The 22,507-nt window shown below is 38.1% G+C and overlaps 1 protein-coding gene across 1 annotated transcript in view; it reads left to right on the top strand.

Annotated features, from left to right (window-relative positions):
* Nucleotides 1-17,636, top strand: part of TSHZ2 (teashirt zinc finger homeobox 2) — a 182,977-nt gene extending 165,341 nt beyond the window's left edge. Inside the window, exon 2 of the mRNA XM_065414708.1 lies at nt 14,584-17,636. Coding sequence (XP_065270780.1) covers nt 14,584-17,636 — 3,053 coding nt within the window. The remainder of the gene's footprint in view (nt 1-14,583) is intronic.
* Nucleotides 17,637-22,507: the final 4,871 nt, after the last annotated feature.

The following is a 22,507-nucleotide window of genomic DNA, read 5'->3' as shown; positions in this document are numbered from 1 at the left end:
TTAAAACACACCTTTTCATTAGTGCAAACATGGCTTTAGATATTTAAAATGAATGTGCTGTTTGCTTTTGAATGCAGTGGGTTAATCAGAAGTCTGCAGACAGGCTATAATGGGGTGGTGTTGGCCCCTGGTCTGTGAAAAATATGTGTTTTAATTTTATAGCCTCAAAATCAGTTTTACTTAGTAAAATTCCGAAGGATTTTCTCCACTTAATGAGTCAGCTGGGACAATTTGCAGACCCACTATCCAATTCATTTTCAAAGTTGTCCACATTTTTAATGGTGTAGCTCCCACTAAAATCAGAAACATGCCTTTTAATTCTAGAGGCTGCATTTGTAGCATTTCCATTACGTAGCTCCAGATACAGTATGGCAATTATTTTGGAATAAATCATTTGATTGTGGATGGGAAAGTGGGATTTTTCTGAATGGCTGGGCCTGAGGCTTACTGATGTGAAGTCCACCTCAGATTAAACTGTAAAGTGGGTGTAAATGTAATGTACAAAATCTGGCCCAATGTCTCTGAAATGCTCTCTGGCCACGTTTTCCATCAGAACTTTCAGAATTTAGATTGATGCTTGTTATACATTCTTCTTTGAATCACCTGATACGATGGGAATTTCAATTTCCCCTGCTAATTCCAACAAGGATTCATAGGCAAAAGATTCTTCACAGACCTGCTTAATTTCACCCAGCATTTCTGGGTTTTTTCACCTTTCTGCGTTTAAGGACACCCTCTTGATTTGATTTCTGCTCTGTAAGTTGCTTCCTTTGATTTATCTTCTGTTGTTTGTAGTTTCACTGATCACTTTCTTATTACTTTTACACTTCCATCCATTTCAGTTTGTGCTCCTTTTTGAGTGATTTCTTATACCGCCCTGCCACCTGCTCCAACCTGATGAATTGTCTGCTCAAACTGTTGATCTTGACCTGGCATCGTCTCTTCCACGGGATATAAATGATGCCACACAGATGTATAATGATGCCTTAATAAACATCCCAGGTATGGTTGCTCCTCTGCAGAAGTGTAGCGTTTGCAATTCAGAGTCACCATTGCAATGAAACTGAAGGCTCAGAGATTTGAACCAGGCTGGAGAAGCTCTGCTTTCCATGTACATTTAATGATCTTTGAAAATTCATAGGAATCTTCTTTCCCAAGCTCCAGCTTCCATTCTTGTATTTTATTTTATTTTATTTTATTTTATTAAGATCACAAAGAACAGCACAGGAAATCTCATAATTCTTTTCCTTTATAAATTCTAAACAGCTTGTTTATATTTGGGTTTGTCTACTGGCCCCACAGTGGTAATAGATGGATTTAGTCTTTCAGAAGCTCTGCAGTTATTTGGTGGAGGTGAGATGCCCTCTGCTGCTTTACTTTTCCATGTCTAAAGCCCCAGTATGCTCTTGAATGTTTCAGGATTAGCTACAGTCTGAGGGATAGTGAACTGGGTTTATACAGATACTATTTTGTCTCAATGCTGGGTTGTAAAGAAAATAATTCTGCACTTCCATCCAGTATTTTAGAGTCTGGATTTTTGACCCATTGGCCCGCTTTGTGGATTCCTGCAAGCCTTAACTCCAGTTATTATGACTGAAATACATAGCATCTTTGCACTCAGCAATGTTCTATCATCCCCCAACCCAGCAGTGGTTATATGATGATACCCATACTGAAGAAGTTGTCTCTGTCATTAAATGACCTTTCTGATTATTGGATTTTTTCCCCATAACTCATATTTGTTGTTTCTTGCTGAGATGCAGGGAAAAGCGGAGCCTCTGCAGCTGCAGTCTCTTGGTTTTTTATGGTGCCCCATATGATGAATTTCAGTGCCCAGTTCAGGACAGGACAGGAGCACAACTCTGGGACTGCCTGTGATTCAGATTTGTAATGACTTTTGTCTTGACCCCCTGGCTCTACATCCCCCTTTCACGCATTTCAAAGGACACAGCCCAATATTTTTATTTCAATAATTGTTCACTTTTTCCTTTGAAATTCCCATTATTTTTAATAATATCGTAGATGCTTGGAAACCATATCTATTTCCCCTACCAGCTTTCCCATCTGGCAAGGGTCGATTTGTTTTGCCTGTGTTTCTTATGAAGCAAAATCAATCATACGAATCCTAGTATTGCTAATTATTAGTATTACAATTATTATTACGCTCCATGCTGGCCTTCATGTTTGCTGGCAGAAAGTAACACAACCCAGTGGATCGTGCTAGGCTCTGTGGAGGGAAGAAAATGGTAGCACCTGCAGCTTTGACTTGTGTCTGACCCTGTGGAAATGATTCATGGGGTTCAGCTCTGTTAAAGAGACAGTAATGGATTATTTCCCTCAAATCTGCAGGCCAGTGTGGCGCAAGTTATTGCTGACCACATCGGCATTAACATGTATGGACTCCCACTCTCTGCTGTGACCCTCCTCCCCCTCTCCCTCCCCAAGTGCAGAGAGTCCTGGGGACTGCAGCTAACTGATTCCCATTGCAGTCCTGCTGCCAGTGGATTACAAGGGGCTCTGGCAGAAGTCTAGAAGCACAGACATTCCCAGGGCACTCTGGAAATTGTCTTGAGATTCATGGGTTTCAGAATCCAAAATTGTGGCACTTCTAATGGGGGAGGGGTGTGAACCTACTCCCGAGGAAAGAATGAGTAGGGTACTGCTCAAGTTGGGAGTTTCCCTTTTTCTGTTCTGTCGGGCTATAATTTCCCTCTAGGGTTCAGAACTTATCCCTCCATATTTTTTCCTCTGTTTTATTTCTGAATTTGTTCATTTGTAATATTTTAAATTAACAAACACCTCGAACACACTTTTGGGGGGGTGGCAAGTGGGGGGAAGAGTTTTAAGAGGGACCTGATCTTGTACCCATTGAAGAAAGCTTTGACACTGACGTGGCCTGATTCTGATCACCTTGCTCAGGTGTGACACAGTCTAACTATCCAGTGACTTCCAGGCAATGTAATCTAGACCTCAGGATTTAAACCTATATGAACTGAGCCTATTTGATGGGCCTGAACCTGCAAGGTGCTGAGCTCTTCTAACATTCACTGACTCCTGTGGGAGGGGAACAAACTCAGTAGCCTGGCAGAGGCAACCAGCCCTGTACAGGATCAGGTCCTCTGAGTACTACCTCTATCTAGGAGAGAAAACTGAGTAACAAGTTAACTCTGTGTGTTGGTGAGAGGGCGGGTGGGTGAGTGGGAGGTAAAATGAATCAAGTGTTTCCGCTCTGTATTAGAACACCTGGACACAAAGGGTGGGAAGGCTGTCACTCCGTGATGAAACTTCTTAAAAGCATTTTATAGACTCTGTTCTTTTCTATAATATGGATTGAATTCTGACTATTGTATGTGACTCAGGGAAAGACATTGTTCTTGTATAGACTGTATGTTTTGAGGGAGATGTTTTGACCTTTCTCATCTCTGGCCGGTGTTGCAAAGATGGAGTGATGTAGAACAGAGATTTTGTGACAGAGTAATAATAAGAAAGAATCTGACTGCCAGTTGCTCATTACAGGGGCTCTTCTAAATGCCAGCACCTTCTATGTTTGCCTTCAAACAACACTGAGTACCTAAATCACCATAGTAAACAGAGATAGAAAGAGACAGAAAGGTTAAAAGTGTTCTCATAATCTCTTGCTTTTCTTCCTAAACATGTTTGATAGCAATATTGTTTCTTAAAAACAATATGACCTCATTTGTAAAGCAATATTCATGCTAAACTAGTCAGCTGTTAAATATGCCCAGCATTGTGCATTATGATGAAGCTAAACCAGAATTTCAATTATTTTCTGGACACATTAAAAATTATAATACTTTACCAGGTTAGTGTTATAGTTCATCCAAATTACTCACAAAGTATCATATCAATCTCTTGCAACTGCTTATTGCTTACATATCTGAGAAGTCAGTCGAAGTAAGACACTGGCCAGGGTAATGACCTTCATGCTGGCTTAGTGCTTTGATGGCTATGGTTGATCGTTAGATGGCTACGAGTGCATGGATATCTAATGGTCAAAAGTCAGCAGCTGCTGGCTGTAATATTTATTATGAATGAAACAGATTATTTGTTTGGACCACCATTTTCCACAATATGTTCCTGAAAGGAAAATAAAGGAGATACAACATTGGGAGTTCTGTACATTCTTCATCAACATCCCTTTTACACTCAGATCTTGGCGTGGCATTACAAGTAAAACTTTTATATTATTTGCTGGATTGATTTAAACAAAACAAAACAAACATACACGTAAGACAAAGGAATTACATTTTATCAGCTCCCTCACTTTCTACTTGCATAACTTGTCTAAAAAGATTTTAAAGCTAAATTATCTCAGTCTCGATTCATCCAGCTATGATTAATCAGCCCAGATTTATGAATATAAACAGTTAATGGCAACTGTTGTTTAAAGCAGATCTCACTGAAGCTGTTACTTAGCCAGCTATCCAAAGCGAAAATCAAAGGGCCAGTACCCTTCAGACAAATATAATAATGTATTGATAAAGGCATGTTAGTGTTTTTCTTAAAAAATAGGAACAGTATAATAACAGGTCATAATCATCAAGATATAGCGAGGAGCTTAAATTTTATATAGTACCCAGATGGGTGAGAAGCTTGTGCTTTAATAAGAACACATAGACACTCTGCCTTTATCGCCACCAAATCATAAAGCTGAGCACACACAGAGCACTGTAGATTTTCAGAGTGCTTTACAAACATTATCTAATAAATCCTTAGAACATTCATGGGAGCTATTCACTTAGCATAATTTCCCCATTTTACAGGTGGAGAAATAGAGACACAGAGAAGTTAAGGGGTTGATCCAACGCTGATTGAAGTGGTTAGAGACGATGCTGGCAGACTTCAGTGAGCATTGGGTCTTGCCCAAGGCCACTCAAGAAGTCAGTAGAACAGCCAAGAATATAACACAGGAGATCTTGCCTCTTAGCCCCATACTCAGCTAACAATAGTTCCTTCCTATCAAAGTCAAAGTTACCTCATTTAGCTATGTCACTGCTGCTGAACCCAGGCTACTGCAACTTACAGTTGAATTATTAATTGTTATTCTAATCAAAGATATCTGTTCCATAGCCGCTATATTAAGGCATACAGTCAATTAAGGGATGTCCTGAATAGGAACAAACAACACATCCTTAAGTGCTTTCTTGAATCAGGGCCTAAATTCTTTTTCATTCCATTGGGCTCATCACCATTCTTAGTCCGTCTGCTTTGAACTGGAGGGAAGTGGCCAGACTTTTTTTAAAAATATAATAAAATAATAATTGTTAGCTTTTATATAGTGCTTTACATGTTCAAAGCACAGTACAAGCATTAGCTAATGACAGAAAGAGTAATTTGCCACAGCAGAGGACCATACCTAAACACTTAAAAAAATGTGTGTAGATCATCAGTACTTTTTTTTTTTTTACATGCTGAATATAGTAATACATAGGAATGTGATTGTAGGGATCTAATTTTAGAGTATACAATGTGCTTTCATATGCAGAAATCTTGACTCCGATCAGGGAAATTGCTGATCTGACACTGGATTATTGGACATAATTTTGCTGGCTTCGGGTTTATCCCTGTAAATATTCTAAAACAGGGTCCAAGTAATTTGAAGTGAGTTGCACTAGATAATATTTATTCTATGTATGAGGTAAACCATGGATTCAGTAAAAATGATTCAAAGTTGTGTGTTTTTTTAAAAAAGATCAAAACACACAAGTGTTATAAACATCACTTTCAGCCTCTCTCTATTTGTAATTGAATTTAATATAAATGTATTTCATTAGTGGAGAGCAGTCTTCATGGCCATACAATAGCAAACAAATTCTTCAGAAGCATCTTTAATTATTCATTTGGCTGTACTATATTTTATGTTACTTTTCATAAATGTTAATCTTTATTATTGCCTTACCAGTAAGGAAAAAAAAAAAGGAAAAGAAATACCTGTTATTAAATGACCTATCAGGCTGACATGGATAAATGTTGGTAGCTATTTAATTGTTTCCCATCTGCAGTTTTATACAGTTTCTATCAAACTGAAGGGTAATTTTTTTAGTAGCTGCTTATTTTAAATGTACAAAACCCTTGTGTGTAATTCCATTAGCTGCCCTACAGCATTGCAATCTACAGTTTCCCTGAGGCTGTTGTGAAATATTGATGAAATCCTTGCTTTTGTGGCTTCCTCTGATACACTAAACATTTGTCTGATGTTAGTTGAACTTGAATGGATCTGTTCAGAGCTATATCAGTAGTGACTTCAAAGGCTGCAAGGCTGTTACAGTTTTTTTTTACAAACTGAAGTTTCAAAGCCTTTCCATGTGGTACTTTAAAAAAACAAAGTTCATATCAAATGAACCAAAGTGTGAGCAATACACTGGTAGGACTCATTACAATTTCAGTTTATATAGATCTATATTTTTGTGATTCTGATTGGTAGCTTGTATCACTTAAAAAAATGTAGATCAGTATTTGAGAGGAAGGATGAAGAAGAACAAAAGAAAGGAAGAAAAAAAACTTGATTTGAAAGTCTGATTAAAAATGTGCTCCTCTGTAAATCTACAAAGCCGTTGCGTAGTTGCTAATAAAAAACAATAGGTCAGGAGGACAATGGGATAAGTAAAGAAAGGCAATGAGAACCAGAGGTTTCAGCTTTACATTTTCTAGGTTAAATCTATTTACGTTGCCATATTGATTCACTTATGTTGCCTGGGTATGAGATTCAAATTCATTACAATACAGTCCTTTTCGTCATCTGGGACCAAGCCTCATTTTCCAAAATGGCCTCCATATTTGCACCCATTATTTTGTGCATACAAATCATAGAGATATCTTACTACCTGATATGCATATAAAAATTGGCCTCGATCCAGCTGTCACTGAAGTCAATGCCAGAACTTCCATGGACTTCAATGGTAACAGGATCAGGCCCATTTATTCATTCTATATCAGCTACTAGATATCAGGAATCTGGTATTTGCACTCACAAATGGTTGCGAAGACAAAATTCTGTACTCTCAGAATTACATGCTTGCTCAGAATTTGCTAAGAGCCACACACACGGAGGAAAATATTGACTCAGGAATGTCAAATACCATCAGCTGTTTAAAAAAAAATTATTAGCAAATTCCAGGGCTTTGAAGGAAACAAAGTGTTCTTAACCTTGTGTAAATCATTGTATTAATGGTGGATGCCTTCAGCTATGGAAACTGAGGAGCTGACCCTAAGCACAGTTACGTACACTTGTGAAACATAGCTGGTACCTGGAAACTCAGTAAGTCAGAACGACTGATCCCAGAACGGAGTTGGTGTGATTTAAATTACTCTTTCTCCTACCCTTTGACAGCTGACTATGTAAACAAGCTTGACCTAGTCCCTAGAGAAAATTATTCAGGAGAGAACTCTATTATGGCTCTGGTCCCCATTATGGCTATTGGGTTTATTGTTTTAATGGAAAGCACTAGTCCCTCTTCCCTCTCTCTTTTCAGTTGTCCTTTTGTTATTGTTTCCTATTTTATTGTTGGCTTTGAGGGTTTAAGGGTTTTGTGGCTGGAAACCCAATTCACAGCATATATACTTCTAACCTATGTGATGGACTCATGACTATGTTCAGTGGAATGCACAGAGGGCATGATCCTGTATTCCTCATCCGGCTGAAAGCCCTACTGAAGTCAACGAGAGCAGCCAGGAATAGGATCTGTACAGTAAATCTTATAACAAAACTTTATTTTTAGAACAGAGGATTAACATCCAAAATTATTTAATTTCATCACCATGTACAAATAACAGCTATGCTTCAAGGAAGTTGCCTTGCCATGTTAAAACTCATTCATGGCAAATGCCACTTCAAGAGGGGCTGGCACGCTGCAATTCAAAGTGCCCTGATCTGCAATGTTTGGAAGTCATACCATCTGCTTCTTCCCAGGGCCACAAAGCTCTCTCCCTGAAATGAGCATTCAATGGAAACTGATGTGGACCTTGTGGCGTTTCCTGGGTCCTCTGTCCCCATCCTGTTGCTTTTATCCTGTGAAACGATATGGCTCTTAACTTGACACTTTACCAGATTATGACTATATTTGAATGTAAGGGGCTGAGAACAAGTTCCTTCCACAATCCATAGTGTTGTGGTCGGGATTAAGGGACATCTCTGAGGCTGGCTCTGTAATAGTGGGAATGTCTTGTCTGTCCTGCTGCCCTGGCTGAACTCAGAGTAGAATTTGGCCCTCAATAGACAATTATGAGATGACCAGAAAATGCTATTTACATGCTCTTTGTGGTTCTCAGCCATGGTGTGACCTGCTGCAGATTCCTGGAGAAAGTAGAACTTCCAAGTGTGAGATAACAATATAATTATGTGTGAGATAACAATATAATTTCCATGTGCTGGGGATAGAGGAAAGTTATTGGATGGAATGAAATTATCCAAATGAAAGTGGACTATTAAGAAAAATCTCCTATTTGTGACTGTGAGGTCTGTTAGACTATGAAATTGCATCACAAGAGAGGGGGTAGAAGCCCCATCACTGAGCCATTTAAAACTGAGTTGGGAACCACTGGTAAATACTGTTTATGGGAAATTTGCTAACAATTCCCACATGTCCAGCATTGTTTGCTGGTCCCTCAGGGCAGAGCCAGTCCATTCAGTATCTCCTCAAGATTCTGAGAACATGTAAAAAGTCTCCGCAGGATTCTAGAGTAAAAGACCATAGGAAACAATCCTGCACTATAAAGGGGGTTGGACTAGATAACTTAGGAGGTTTTTTCCATTTCCAATTCTTATGGTTCTGTTATAGGCAAAGGGCTATCTATCACTCCCTTTACGGAAAAGTGCTGAAGAACTTACTAGAGAAAGGTTATCATCCTATATGTTTTCTGATCATTCTATGACATTTAATAAAAAGTTATACACCCCTGGTATAGAATTGTGTACGGTCGTCTAAACAAACCCCCAAAACTGTATCACTCCCTATCAGATCACAAATTCCATACACTTTGATTACATTTCTGTAGAACCCAATTGGTTTCAATCCTATTAAATTCCAAAAGGTTTTTACTGCAGGGTCTATCCAGTAGAGTAAGGATAGGGTTTTCTGCCAGTGCCAATTTATCTTTTCAGTTGTTTTGCAAACTGGGATGAATCTGCAGCCATGAACTTAGAAAAAGAGCCAGGTTAGGATTTGTCTTTGGATAGCTAATGTAGTTAGACATTTTTGAGAAAAAGCAATGAGAAGTGGTCATTATCCATTATCTGCATGAAATATTTCAGAGAAAGAAACTGCTGTTGCCAAAATGAAAAGATGTTTGAGTTCAAGCCAGACAAGAAGGAAACAAGATCACCTTATAGCACTGTGAGATCTCTGTACTAATGATGTTATTTCAAGTGAAATTGGAATATATGTATGAAAAAGTACAGATGGTGTATGGGTTTTAGGTGGATTAACAACATTGTTCTGGACAATGATTCACTGTCCCTTTTCTTGGCAAAATTTTTTTTTCCAGTCTTGGAAAGAAACGTATATATTTTAAGAAATGTTTCTGTATGTGGAAAAAGAGAGCAAGTTTGATTGAAAATAGTATTCTCTGGTAGAAAAATTAACAGTAAAAATTCAATATAATTTAAATCTGTATATATGTTCAAACCCTACTGGTCCAAGTTCAGAGGTGATGTATAATGTGACCCAAGTTACATGTTAGTGAGTGGGTGTAAGGGTCTTAAATTCAGCAGAATTAACTAAGTGTAAATTTGGCCCACTGTTGGCTGTACTATAAGGATCAAAGTTTCAAGATAGTTGTATGTGGGTTTTTGGGGCTACAACAATGCACGTTAATTTTTGCAGGTGCACTAACAGTGCCCATTTCTCTAAAATATTGGTCCTTTGTATGATGCTAGCATCTACACTGAAAGTGGCTATTGGACACTACATGTGGAGTATATTTGTTGACTTTAAGGGCATCAGTTTGTAAATAGAGAAGGACAAACCTGTTTAAACGGACAGCCTTGCACAAATCTTCACCCAGTGGTCAAAGTAAACCCAAGCCATTTTATTTTATTTGGAGAATCAAAAAGTGCATTTTTCTTTCTTCCCTCTTTCTCCCCCCACCCCTCATCCTTTTCATGGTTTTCACAAAGCCGCTGCACTTCCAGGGTCCAGCCAGAAATGCAAGTGCCTAAATGACACTAGACTGAGGGCTTGTCTAAATGGGAAAATTATTCTATTTTATCTCTGCCAGTATAACTCCCCCATGTGGACACTCTGTTCTGGAATAAAAGTGTCTTTATTCTGGAATAATTACTCTGCTTTCAAAGAAATACTATCGATCTAAAAAACCCCAAAACAAACAAAACACAATGCTGTTTTCTACACCCCTTTTAGCCAGGCTGCTTTAGTTACTATAAATCCAACTGTATAGGATTCAAATGGAGAAGAAAAAATTAGAGCAATAAAAGTTTAGAAATTTCTCACAATTACCTAAAACACCGTTTCTGCCCATAACAATGTCATAATTTTTAAGATCCAATATCCTGGGATCTACCAGGACTAAAAGGAAATGCTACTTTTCCACTTGGGAAGCCTGGAGTCACCTCCATCCATAATTATAAAGTTTCTGTTTTTACTCTGGGCTGCAAAATAGTTCAGTATTGTATATTGCCCATTTTACATCTTCGATGTGACTAATTTAACTTTGGTGCTGGTTTAATTATGGTGGAGTAATTTCCCAGCTGGGAGGGAAGAAGGAATGTTTATCTAGCAGGCAGATAAAGGGCAGCTGGTCGAACTTCTCAGAAGTTTAGAATATTAGCATAAATCCACGGAAAAAAGAATAGTGGGAAGAGTGAAGGTGAAGTAAGCAACAGTTCCTGGTAAATACAGTTTATCACATGGTTCTTCAGTTTATTACATGTATATCACCACTGTGTGTGTGAGAGTAAAATAATTGTGTGTGAATGTGTTTCGTAGTGAAGTCCACTTAAGTAAATATGGTAGAAAGAGAATCAAAATATCTTTCTAAAACATCATGACTGTTGCTTCTGTTAAATAAGCATTTAAATGAATTAATCTGCTTTGTATCAGTTTATACAAAGCTTTATATATGGTGAAACCTTACTAAAATAATCATTGGTAGATGAATACATGCATTCATTATACACCCAGGCTGCCTGCATTCAAGAGGCCTTCACTATCTACACAAAATGCCCACAGCAAATGAAATCATTTAAGCAAAGTGAATGGTTTTAAATGTATAATATTAAGCTGTGTTTTTAAAGCTGCCCAGAATCCTTAACCATTATTAAAAATGGACTTGACTGATGCTTTTGTGAATTTTTGATGGTGCCTTCTCATAAGTTACCATATTGTTTTCATTAGATTGTCTGTGTATTATGCAGACAAAGAAAGAAAGAAAAAGGAAAAGGAAAAAAGAGGACTTCTCAGGACGAGTTATTCTTCTGTAAAGGTTATAGTAAACATGTCAAGGCCTAATTAAGCAGCAAATTTTATCTGTATTGTGGGGGGATGGGGGTGCAGCTGTCTGGTAGTTTTGCTTCTCCTAGTAAATCTATTTAGAAGGACAGATAATATTATGAAAGAAAGAGTACAGTACTTACCTTCCAAAGAAAAAATTCCCTTTTTCATGAAAAATGGGGTTAATGGTATTCAACTAGTTCATATAAAAAGGAGGAATCAACTCAACTCCAACCTGGAACTGTGAACTCAGTGGCTAAGTGCTTTTCTTCTGATTCCTTCATTCACGTCCCTCTTTATTTTTGTTTTGCTCATTACAATATGCATGGCACTGTGATACACGTTGGCAGGAGTCCAATGTTGCTACCTAAACTATACAGTATCTCTGACACCAGAAGAACAATGTCAGCCCTGCTCATCAGTTCATGCTGTTTGTTTAACAAGGTTACTATTCATGATGTGTAGTAGCACTCGCCTCCCTGCACACATTCATAAGGGAGGTCATGATGATCATCATCTAGTTACTAGAGGACAGGGCTAGGAGTTGAAACACCTGGATTCGAGTCCCAGATCTGCGTTTGACTCGCTGCCTGTCCCTGAACAAATCAATTAACCTGCCGGTACCTCAGTTTACCCATCTGCAAATGGGGTAATAATATATTCTGTTCCTCACAGAGACATTGAGAGGCTTATTTATTTAATGTTTGACAAGCATTTTGTAATCCTTAGTTGAAGGCACCCATTCACATGCACAGTATTATCATTATGATATGTAGTATTGTTGTTTTATCACATTATACATGGCACACCTTCATTCATTCATAGTTACTGCAGTTATCTTTACCGCCGTTTGAGAAGCTCTCTAGTATCACATCCCCACGCAACAATCAGCCGAAGAGAGCTAGAAGAATGATGTAATCAGTATTCTTCCTAGAATTTAGCGAATAATTTGCAACAAAGAATGTATCCAATGAATTTAGCCTCTTTTTCTATTCATGGAATATCCATGAGTAGATCAGAGCTTCTTCTAACTTACTTGTAATTCAGGTTTATTCAGCAAACTGTTTTTTAATATTTTTCCTCTATGGATTGATTGCAAACATTTCTTTGTTACTGTAAGATATTCAGTGTGTGATTCTGAATCTCAGCTGTGTTGTTCAACTTTGATTGGTAGAGCATGTTGAAACATTGAATTAAATTGAAATTTCTGAAAAATAGTTTACAGAAAGTTTTGTCTATATTTTTGTCAACATTTTGAATCTTTCCGAATTTTCTGAATAGCTCTATTGATTGATCAAAGTGGCATCATTTATGCAGTAATGCCAGTGTCAGGTGTTCAGAAGTCATGGGTGAGGGCCCCCTAAAAGCCATGAGATTGGCTTAAAAGTCATGGGATTTTAAATATATAATAAATATTGGCTCTTTTCATTTGCCTTTCGGTTTTTGAGCCTTTAAGAATCATGTTTTTCAAACTTTTCTCAACCATCATGAGGGCTAAATCTTTTTTTTAACTACAGCTTTGATTATTACATAATCACATGATTCCATGAGTTGGTCGCTAAGAGAAACACCAAATATCACGAGGCTCACAGTGAAATCATTCCAGTTGGCAACATTGTTTGTGTTTCCTGATTGAATGAGCAGAGAAGTGTGTTATGCATGAAGGCTTGTGCCTGTGAATTTAAAGATTGGTTTTCTTGAACGTTTGTATCAGTAAAAGTTGATTGTTTGAATTTCCAGTTACATTGTAAACAACAGGGGTATGAGTACTGCCAAAGCAGATTAATTAAAAATGTAGGGTGGCTATTAATAGGAAAATGTTTGTAGTACTCCTTTCCTCCTAGATTTTCTCCCCATTGAGTCCAAGGATGAAATCCTGGCATTGTTGAGTCAAGGGGAGTTTTGCCATTGACTTCAGTGGGGCCAGGGTTTCTCCCTAAGCCTGATTCTCCTTTCCCTTGCATCAATTTCATACCAGTTTAGCTCCATTTACTTCAGCGGAATTAGTCCTGATTTAGTGCCACAAGAAAAAATAACTGAATTCCTTAATTAATTTTAAAATTTGTAGCTCTACCAATATCAAGTTTATCTTATTAATTAAAATAGTTCATTTGTCAAATAAAACCACTCTGGACTTGCATTACTTTTTTAGTTTTATAGTTAATATCAGTGTATCTCAGCCATATCCTAGAATATCCTTCCATAGCTTACTTAGGCCTTGGCTACACTGGCGCTGTACAGTGCTGCAACTTACTGCGCTCAGGGGTGTGAAAACGCCCCCCCGAGTGCAGCGAGTACAGCGCTGTAAAGCGCCAGTGTAATCAGAGCCTGCAGCGCTGCAAGCTACTCCCCTCGGAGAGGTGGAGTACTTGCAGCGCTGCGAGAGAGCTCTCGCAGCGCTGGCGGCGCGACTACACTCGCGCTTCACAGCGCTGCCGCGGCAGCACTGGGAAGTCCCGAGTGTAACCAAGGCCTTAGGCTTCTGCCCTAGAATATTTCTTTTATCAAACGATAATTTGCTTTGATGGAATACGGTGCATTTACAAACAGGTTTCAGTTGAACCTATCAATTGTTTCAAGTGTAGTAGTTTGAAATATCAGTTATTTGCGCACATTCTGAAATGCTTTTTTAAGGTGATCAAATGGCAAAAGATTTCTGTTCCTAGATAATTCTATGAACCAGGAAGATTAGAGAAGTTACTTTTCTTCTATTCCTTGCCAATTCTCTCTCTCTCTCTCTCTCTCGCTCGTTCGCTCTCTCTTCTTTTCCTTGGGTCTAATAACAAATTCATAGAATTGAGACTTTTAGTATGAACTTAAAGTTCTCACATATGAATTTTCCAAATGTCCCATTACAGGACAGTTAGAATTATACTCCCATGACAGGAAAATTATTAACTCAGAATCTCTGGCAGTTATAAAGAATTACGATCATCCAATAAACAGCAGCAAGCTTTACAAAAAGACATCATTTGACTTTTTCACTTCCAGGACTAACAGACAATAAAGTTGTAGATTAAAATGAAGTCCAGTAGCAAAAGCACATAGTGAAACTAGAGAAATCAAACTGCAGTGTTATTAACATGTTATTTCATATATTGATGTTACATTTCAGGTTACGTCCAAGAGGAAGACATAAAGGAGGAGGAAGAGGACGATGATGACAGTAATTCAACAGCTCAACTTCAGGGCAGCAATGATACTGGCACGGATGAAGAACATGAAGTGGGTCCTGAGCAGAAAGGAAGCTTTAGCTACCAGAATTCTCCAGTAAGTCATGTATCTAATCAGGATGCGGAAAATGAGTCCCTGTTAAGTGATGCTAGTGACCAGGTGGCAGATACTAAAAGCATTTGCTCTAGAGAGGTGCAGGATCTGAAAACCAATGCCCGCCCCAAATCTCAGAATGAAGCACATGATTGCATGGATAAAATGACAGCAGTCTATGCTAACATACTGTCAGACTCTTATTGGACAGGCTTAGGACTGGGTCTCAAGTTGTCTAACTCTGAGAGAAGGGGCTGTGACAATAGAAATGGAGGTAACAAAAGTGACTTTGATTGGCACCAAGATGCATTGTCAAAAAGCTTACAACAGAGTTTACCTTCCAGACCGGTCTCCAAACCAAATCTTTTCAGTTCAGTCCAGCTGTACAGACAAAGCAGCAAAATGTGCGGAACTGTATTCACGGGTGCTAGCAGGTTTAGGTGCAGGCAATGCAGTGCTGCCTATGACACCTTGGTAGAGCTAACAGTCCACATGAATGAAACTGGTCATTACCAAGATGATAACCGTAAAAAGGACAAGCACAGACCTACTAGCTACTCAAAGCCCCGGAAAAGGGCCTTTCAGGACATGGACAAGGAAGATGCACAAAAAGTTCTAAAGTGCATGTTCTGCGGTGACTCTTTTGATTCCCTTCAAGATCTGAGCGTTCATATGATAAAAACAAAACATTACCAAAAAGTGCCTTTGAAGGAGCCGGTACCTACTATTTCTTCAAAAATGGTCACTCCAGCAAAGAAACGTGTGTTTGATGTTAACAGACCTTGTTCCCCAGATTCCACAACAGGATCTTTTGCAGATACCTTTTCTCCTCAGAAGAATGCAAACCTGCAGTTGTCATCTAACAACCGCTATGGCTACCAAAATGGAGCCAGCTACACATGGCAGTTTGAGGCCTGTAAATCCCAGATTTTGAAGTGTATGGAATGTGGAAGTTCACATGACACCTTGCAACAACTCACCACTCATATGATGGTCACTGGTCACTTCTTGAAAGTCACAAGTTCAGCTTCAAAGAAAGGAAAACAACTAGTACTAGATCCCTTGGCTGTGGAGAAAATGCAGTCGCTGTCTGAAGCACCAGCCAATGACACCCAGGTTTCAAAACAATCCAGCAATGCATCTTCGGATGGCATAACTCCTGCATTGGAGCTAAAGAAAGAGAGTAAAAAAGATAAACCTGATGATACAAACAAAGATGAGAAAGTGGTAAAAACTGAAGAGTATGAAGATACACTTCAGAAACCATTGGATCCTACAATGAAATACCAGTATCTTAGGGAGGAAGATTTAGAAGATGGTTCAAAAGGTGGTGGGGATATTTTAAAGTCTTTGGAAAACACTGTCACCACAGCCATCAATAAAGCTCAAAATGGAGCTCCTAGCTGGAGTGCATATCCTAGTATCCATGCAGCCTATCAGCTCTCAGAAGGAGCAAAGCCTTCCTTACCAGTGGGTTCCCAAGTACTGCAAATCAGGCCCACAATTACCAATAAATTGAGACCCATTGCTCCGAAGTGGAAAGTTATGCCTCTGGTTCCCAGCTCAGCAAATGTGGCCCAGTGCACTCGAGTGAAGAAGGAAACTGATGACAAAGAAGTCATACAAAAGGACTACACTAAAGAGGGCATCCAAGCTGAAGCTGCTCCACTCTGTCAGAATGAAGGGGGATCTCTCCCCAAATCTGAGGCCCCTGTAGAGCCAAAAAAGACAGAGGCATGTCCCTTGAAGGAGGAGGATAAACCAAAAGAAGATGGTGAGAAAGAAAAAACAAAACCCAAGGAGTCAATAGCAGCTTCTCTCAGCAATGGTTGTGTTGCCACAAACCATTCTTCTGACTTGCCTTGTGTGAATCCACTTAGTGCCCTGCAATCTGTATTGAATAATCACTTGGGCAAAGCCACTGAGCCTTTACGGCCCCAGTCCAACTCCAGCCCCAGCTCGAGCACAATTTCTATGTTCCACAAACCTAACTTAAATAGGCTGGAGAAACCAGTTTTATCTCCTGCTCCAACCCCACCAAAGCCTGCAAGCATTTCCAGGCGTTATTTGTTTGAAAACAATGATCAACCTATAGATCTGACCAAATCCAAAAGCAAGAAAGCTGAGTCAGCTCAAGCACAGTCTTGTACTTCCCCACCTCAGAAACATGCTCTGTCTGACATTGCTGACATGGTCAAAGTGCTTCCTAAAGCTACTACACCAAAACCTGCTGTATCGTCTAGGATCCCATCAATGAAATTGGAAATGGATGTCCGACGTTTCGAGGATGTCTCAACAGAAGTCTCCACTCTGCATAAAAGGAAGGGCAGGCAATCAAACTGGAACCCTCAGCATCTCCTGATTTTGCAAGCTCAGTTTGCTTCCAGTCTTTTCCAAACATCAGAAGGTAAATATTTATTATCAGACCTAGGCCCTCAAGAACGCATGCAGATTTCTAAATTTACTGGACTGTCAATGACCACCATTAGCCATTGGTTAGCGAATGTCAAATACCAACTTAGGAAAACTGGAGGAACAAAGTTTTTGAAAAACATGGACAAAGGACACCCAATCTTTTATTGCAGTGACTGTGCATCTCAGTTTAGAACCCCATCTACTTATATTAGTCACTTAGAATCCCATCTAGGTTTCCAAATGAAAGACATGAACAGACTGGCTGTGGAACAGCAAACCAAGGTAGAACAAGAAATCTCCAGAGTTTCAGTTCAAAGATCACCTGAAACAATAACTGGGGAAGAGGATACAGACTCTAAGTTCAAATGTAAGTTGTGTTGTCGGACATTTGCAAGCAAACATGCAGTAAAACTTCACCTAAGCAAAACACACAGCAAGTCACCAGAACACCATTCACAGTTTGTAGCAGAAGTGGATGAAGAATAACTTTTAAGGTATGCATGCATCAGCTCCACAGTGAGTTTTAATGTCATGATTGTAAGGAGATTTCTTAAAGCATTTCTTAAAAGTAGAATACATTATAAAATTGAAAATATGCTGCTGCATTTATCAGTTTAGATACCCAGTCCATTTTACATTGCATTGAAGAACAAAGCTTCATAAATGGATCACTATCGTGGCCTGAATTGAAAAGTTGCTTCTTTATAATATTTTTAACAAAACTGTTTCCCCACTTTTCACATCTCATATTTTCCTGTTTCTAAGAATTATTTTTAGTTCACCTTCTATGCAGGTTAGTGTGGAGTAGAGCAAATAAATGACTACTCTTCCGTTTTCAATGTCATTTCCACTAATGGTAGCCTGTTTTTCTGCATTTTCCCTCATAGTTCCAAGGAATTATTTATCCCTCTCCCCTCCATTACTAATGTAGCATCAAATATTTTTTTGAGGGGGAGAAAAAGACAATATAATCTTGATTAGCAAAACCTCAATCATCCAAAACAGTCCATTATCCCAAAAGGCTCATGTCCCCCATAGTCTATTAATGACATTGAAAATGCTTTTGCTTATCTAAAATCTTGGTTTTTCCACCAATAACATTTGGATGATCAGTGTTGTACTGCACCATATTTTAATAGCGTCCCTTACCACTTATACCAGTGGTCTCCTTTGAGTTGTTTTGAGTAACCTTCCTTCCTCTTGCGTTCCTATCCATTCTTTTCTTTATTCTTGAATGCATCATATTTACACTTTGTCTCATAGTATCAGTGCAGTCCCAGTGCTCAGTCACTCACTCCTTCCCCTGTTTGACTTCAGTGAAAGTTTTCGGTGCAGATCAATGCCAAAATATGGGGCTGTTTTTTGCTTCTTAATTGAGAGAATCAATGGCTTTTGTCACAAGCTTAACTTTTCACAAAAAGACAGCTTTCTGGATACTGTTTTTACTGTTATTTTCTCTGTCGAAGAAGGTGTATAGCTGTGAGTGCAGTCACAGCCAATGTTTACGATGTGTAAGATTGTATTTAGCTGATGTATAATTTATAGCATTTTTAATTTTACTTAACTCCCAAACCTGACATTTCTTGATGTAAATGAATAGGAAGCACATCAGCTGCAAGTCCAAATAGATGTTTTCAATTCTGAAGGATTTATAATCAAGAGGGCTTTGTGTGATTAATTTTCAACAAATAATTTCTTCAGTAAATTTACCCCCCCACCACCACCTTTTTTTTTTTTGCTGGCAGAATATCCACAGGCAAGTTCAAATTTCCTCCAACGTATTCATTATTTGAGTTTCCTTGATGAATATCTTTTTGAAATTTGTACGTTATGGACTGATAATGAACATTCAAAATTCAAGCTGTGTTACTTGTGATTTGTCACGTAAGTCACATGGTACGGTGGCTATTCTCTGACTAGTGGAGGGTGCATGTGCTCTGGGAATGGATCAACTTTTGTAAGAAGATTTAAAATTTGCTTGCTGCAAATGTTCATGCAACTTTAAGATTTCCCCAAACAAGGCCTATACATCACTTCTATCCCATTAAAGAAGCTATCATTTAAACCAGTAATCAAAAGGTAATTTTGGGATAGGTGCTATGGGAAGCTATTACAGTACAACACAACCATCACTACTCGTATGTAATGAGTCTTAAGTCTTGTATAGGTCTTGTGCTGGCTCTTGGCACAGGGGTAGATTTACTCTTTCTTAACATTTTATATAACAAAGCTCTGTCTTTTGAAAGCAAAATACAAAAGGGGTCTGAGCACTGTCAAAGTGAGTTAATTATTTTAAAAATTGTACCTAATATTAATGGGGAATTTTTTGCATTGTTCACCCAACATTAGTACCCGGTGTAAAACAAAAGGACGAATAAATGTTCTTTGTTTATCTGATAATAACTGATTTTCCACCTTGTGGTTTTATAACAATTCCAAATTGAATGTACCTGCCAAAATATCACAAAATGAAAAGAGGTTGGGGAGGAGGAAGGAAATTAACAGACTTTTTTCCCTACCTGTTAGCATCTATAAAGACTTTGACATTTGCAGTTTCTATACTAGAGCTGTGCGGGCAAACCAGTAATTTGGGTACTATCAAACAAAAGCTATCTGCCAAATATATGAATATAGCAGTTATTTTTGGCATCTTCGTGGCTTAATACCTGACAAATGTTTCAGATTTGGGTCTTTAAAAGCACTGTTCTTGTTAAACACCCAACTTTGTATGCACATTGCTGTTCTTTAGAGATTTGGGGAATGGGAAGCATATAAACACATTTTCCAAAGATGCCCAGAAAAAAAAGTGGGTTCTGAGTAGCAACACCCCAAATTGACAAGTTTCTGGCATTACCCAGGTGATGTATGGATATAAACCAAGGCACTGTCCCTCAAGTCTTTGAGTACCCAAAAATTGTCACCCCCTTAATACCCAGATATTTCTAATTTATATCAGCATGCAGGCAGTACCTTCAAAGGCATATATTTAAAGTGCACTGACAGAGTGATAGCACTGTTATCTGGAACTATAATTTTAGTTGGTATGCATGATAGGACAAATTGTGTGAAATGATGGGGTATTTTGGATGACATTGGATAGATTTTATTAAAATTTTTGAGCTCTAAACTTGCCTAAGTTCTTCTGACTATGCTAAAAATGTTATTCCTGGAGTTTATCCATATGGCTTTGTTTCCTGATCTCTGCAAGAAGACCAGGATACATTACAGGGATTTTCAAAGCTTCCTTATCTTAAAAATGGCATGGTAAAAGTTCAATATATCTCCTAATTATGGAGCATACCATACTGTTTAAGGAATATGCCAGCAGAAATTCATGTATTTAATATATACAGTCATTTAAAAGTGCAAAGTATTTAGAGAAAATAAATATAAAGCATATTGAGACACTTAAAATGCATAAATATATTAATTGGTTAACTAAATGTTGCATCAAAATCAGAGATAAACAAAATATAAGTAACTAAAAATGCAAGTAAAACAGTGGAAAGAAATTCTCCAAACTACAGAAACGTATAAAATATCACCCATATTGAAAATGAAACTTACCATTTAAATTCTTATTTAGAAAATAGAGTAAATATTATTAAAAAATATAAAGAAATGAATTGCCAGTCAGATCATTACTACCAGAAAAACATTCATACATTGTGTCTGTGGTATTTTTTTAAAGACATCAGTGAGGCTGTTTCAGTGATTTGTGATAAATTCCTATTAAATGTAAATGCAGGTGTATATATCTGCTGTATATTCATCTCCGTTGTGGGATTTTTTTTTTTTACCTCTCCAGACTGAAATAGGTCTGGTAATATAATGTGGCTTTATTTTTAATTTACAAAATTCTTATGTCAGTATCATCTTTTCATTTAAACAGCTGCAAATTTTTTGTTCTTCGTTTGAAAGCCCATGTACATCAGGGAGTGTTGCTTCAAATTTGTACACGGATTTATAACTTTAAAATATATTTGCTCAATTCTTCAGCTAAATTAAAAATACTTTTTTTCTCCAGGAAGTGTGTGTGTGCATGTGTGTGTACACACGTACACATCTCTAGCTTTACATTCAGACAGTGACAGTGGCTACAAACTAGTCAGTATTAGGGGATCTTATGATCTTATTTAAAACTTTTTTTAAAAAAATTAGTCATTATAGATTTAAATCTACCAGGCTCGTTGGGGGGAGATTTCTCTTCCAAAGTCCCTGGTAAGTAAACACGCAGCTACCTAAAATGAACTAATTTGAAAGTAAGGTTGCTGCAAAACAAAAAATGAGTCATAATGATAAACAGTTTTTCTATTTCCTCCTTTGTCTTTTTTTTTTTAAACCATCAAGTTTAAAGCTTCTACAGTGCTTTTTTCTATTTTATAGCAGACAACTGACGTTCTGTGGTAAATGGAAGAAAGAGCAGAGCAGAACTGAAAATCCTCTAATGCACTGACACTAACTTGCCCTCTATTGTTGAAAATGAGCAGGCAATCATGATTGTTCATCAAATGGCTCCTAATGCAGTTAAAGCATTCAGCTATAATTTCTCCTTGCATTTATAATTACTGTCATAGACTGCACACCTCAGTGAGCAGATTAAAGCTATAAACTATTTAGCCGTAGCTTTAAGATGAGGAACTTGATTTGTCTGGCAGCAGTTATTTGTTAGAGAGCTTGACACGTCACATAAAAATGACTCCACTTGATGAAGAACAATGCAGTTTAAGCAATGCAGTGATTTTAAATCAGTCATTATACCACGCCCTGTAAGAATTGCAAAGCAATTTGTTAAATGATATATAGGACACGAAGATAACTGTATGTGTTAAGTATACCAAAATAGAAGATTTTTTTTTTCTTTTTGTGGATTTTATTTTCTCATCTCTCCTCTGAAACGGCAGGCGTTTCACTGCATGACATGTTCGGCTATTACAGCGAATGTCAGTGTTACATGGGATAAGGGAGCTGCCCAAGTCAGGTGTCTGAGTTTGGGGTTTAGAGAGAATGTAGCTTTCTCTTCATCCTGCACACACCAATAACAAATGCCACAAAGGTAATAAGCGAATATGAGAATATTGGGGCACAGTTTGCCATGTCATACCATCAGTTTGTAAGCAGAAGTCGACATCAAAACTAATGGAGGGTTCCGATTAAAAAATCATTAGCCATAGATAGAGAAGGCGCAACACAAATGAGGGGCCTGATCCTACTGCAATTGTTAAACTGAGGAAACTTCCATTTACTTCAATGCAGGGTCAGACCTTGTGATAGGCCCCTCTTGTGATCCTTTTAAAACCAATGCAAGTTTTGTTATTGACTTTGTGAGAGCAGGGTCAGACCCAATGTTTTAAGAT

The sequence above is a fragment of the Emys orbicularis genome, chromosome 12 (assembly GCF_028017835.1).
Source record: "Emys orbicularis isolate rEmyOrb1 chromosome 12, rEmyOrb1.hap1, whole genome shotgun sequence".
NCBI classification, from domain to species: Eukaryota; Metazoa; Chordata; order Testudines; family Emydidae; genus Emys; species Emys orbicularis.
Note: the sequence above shows the minus strand (reverse complement) of the source record. Positions and strands in the feature narration are given on the sequence as shown.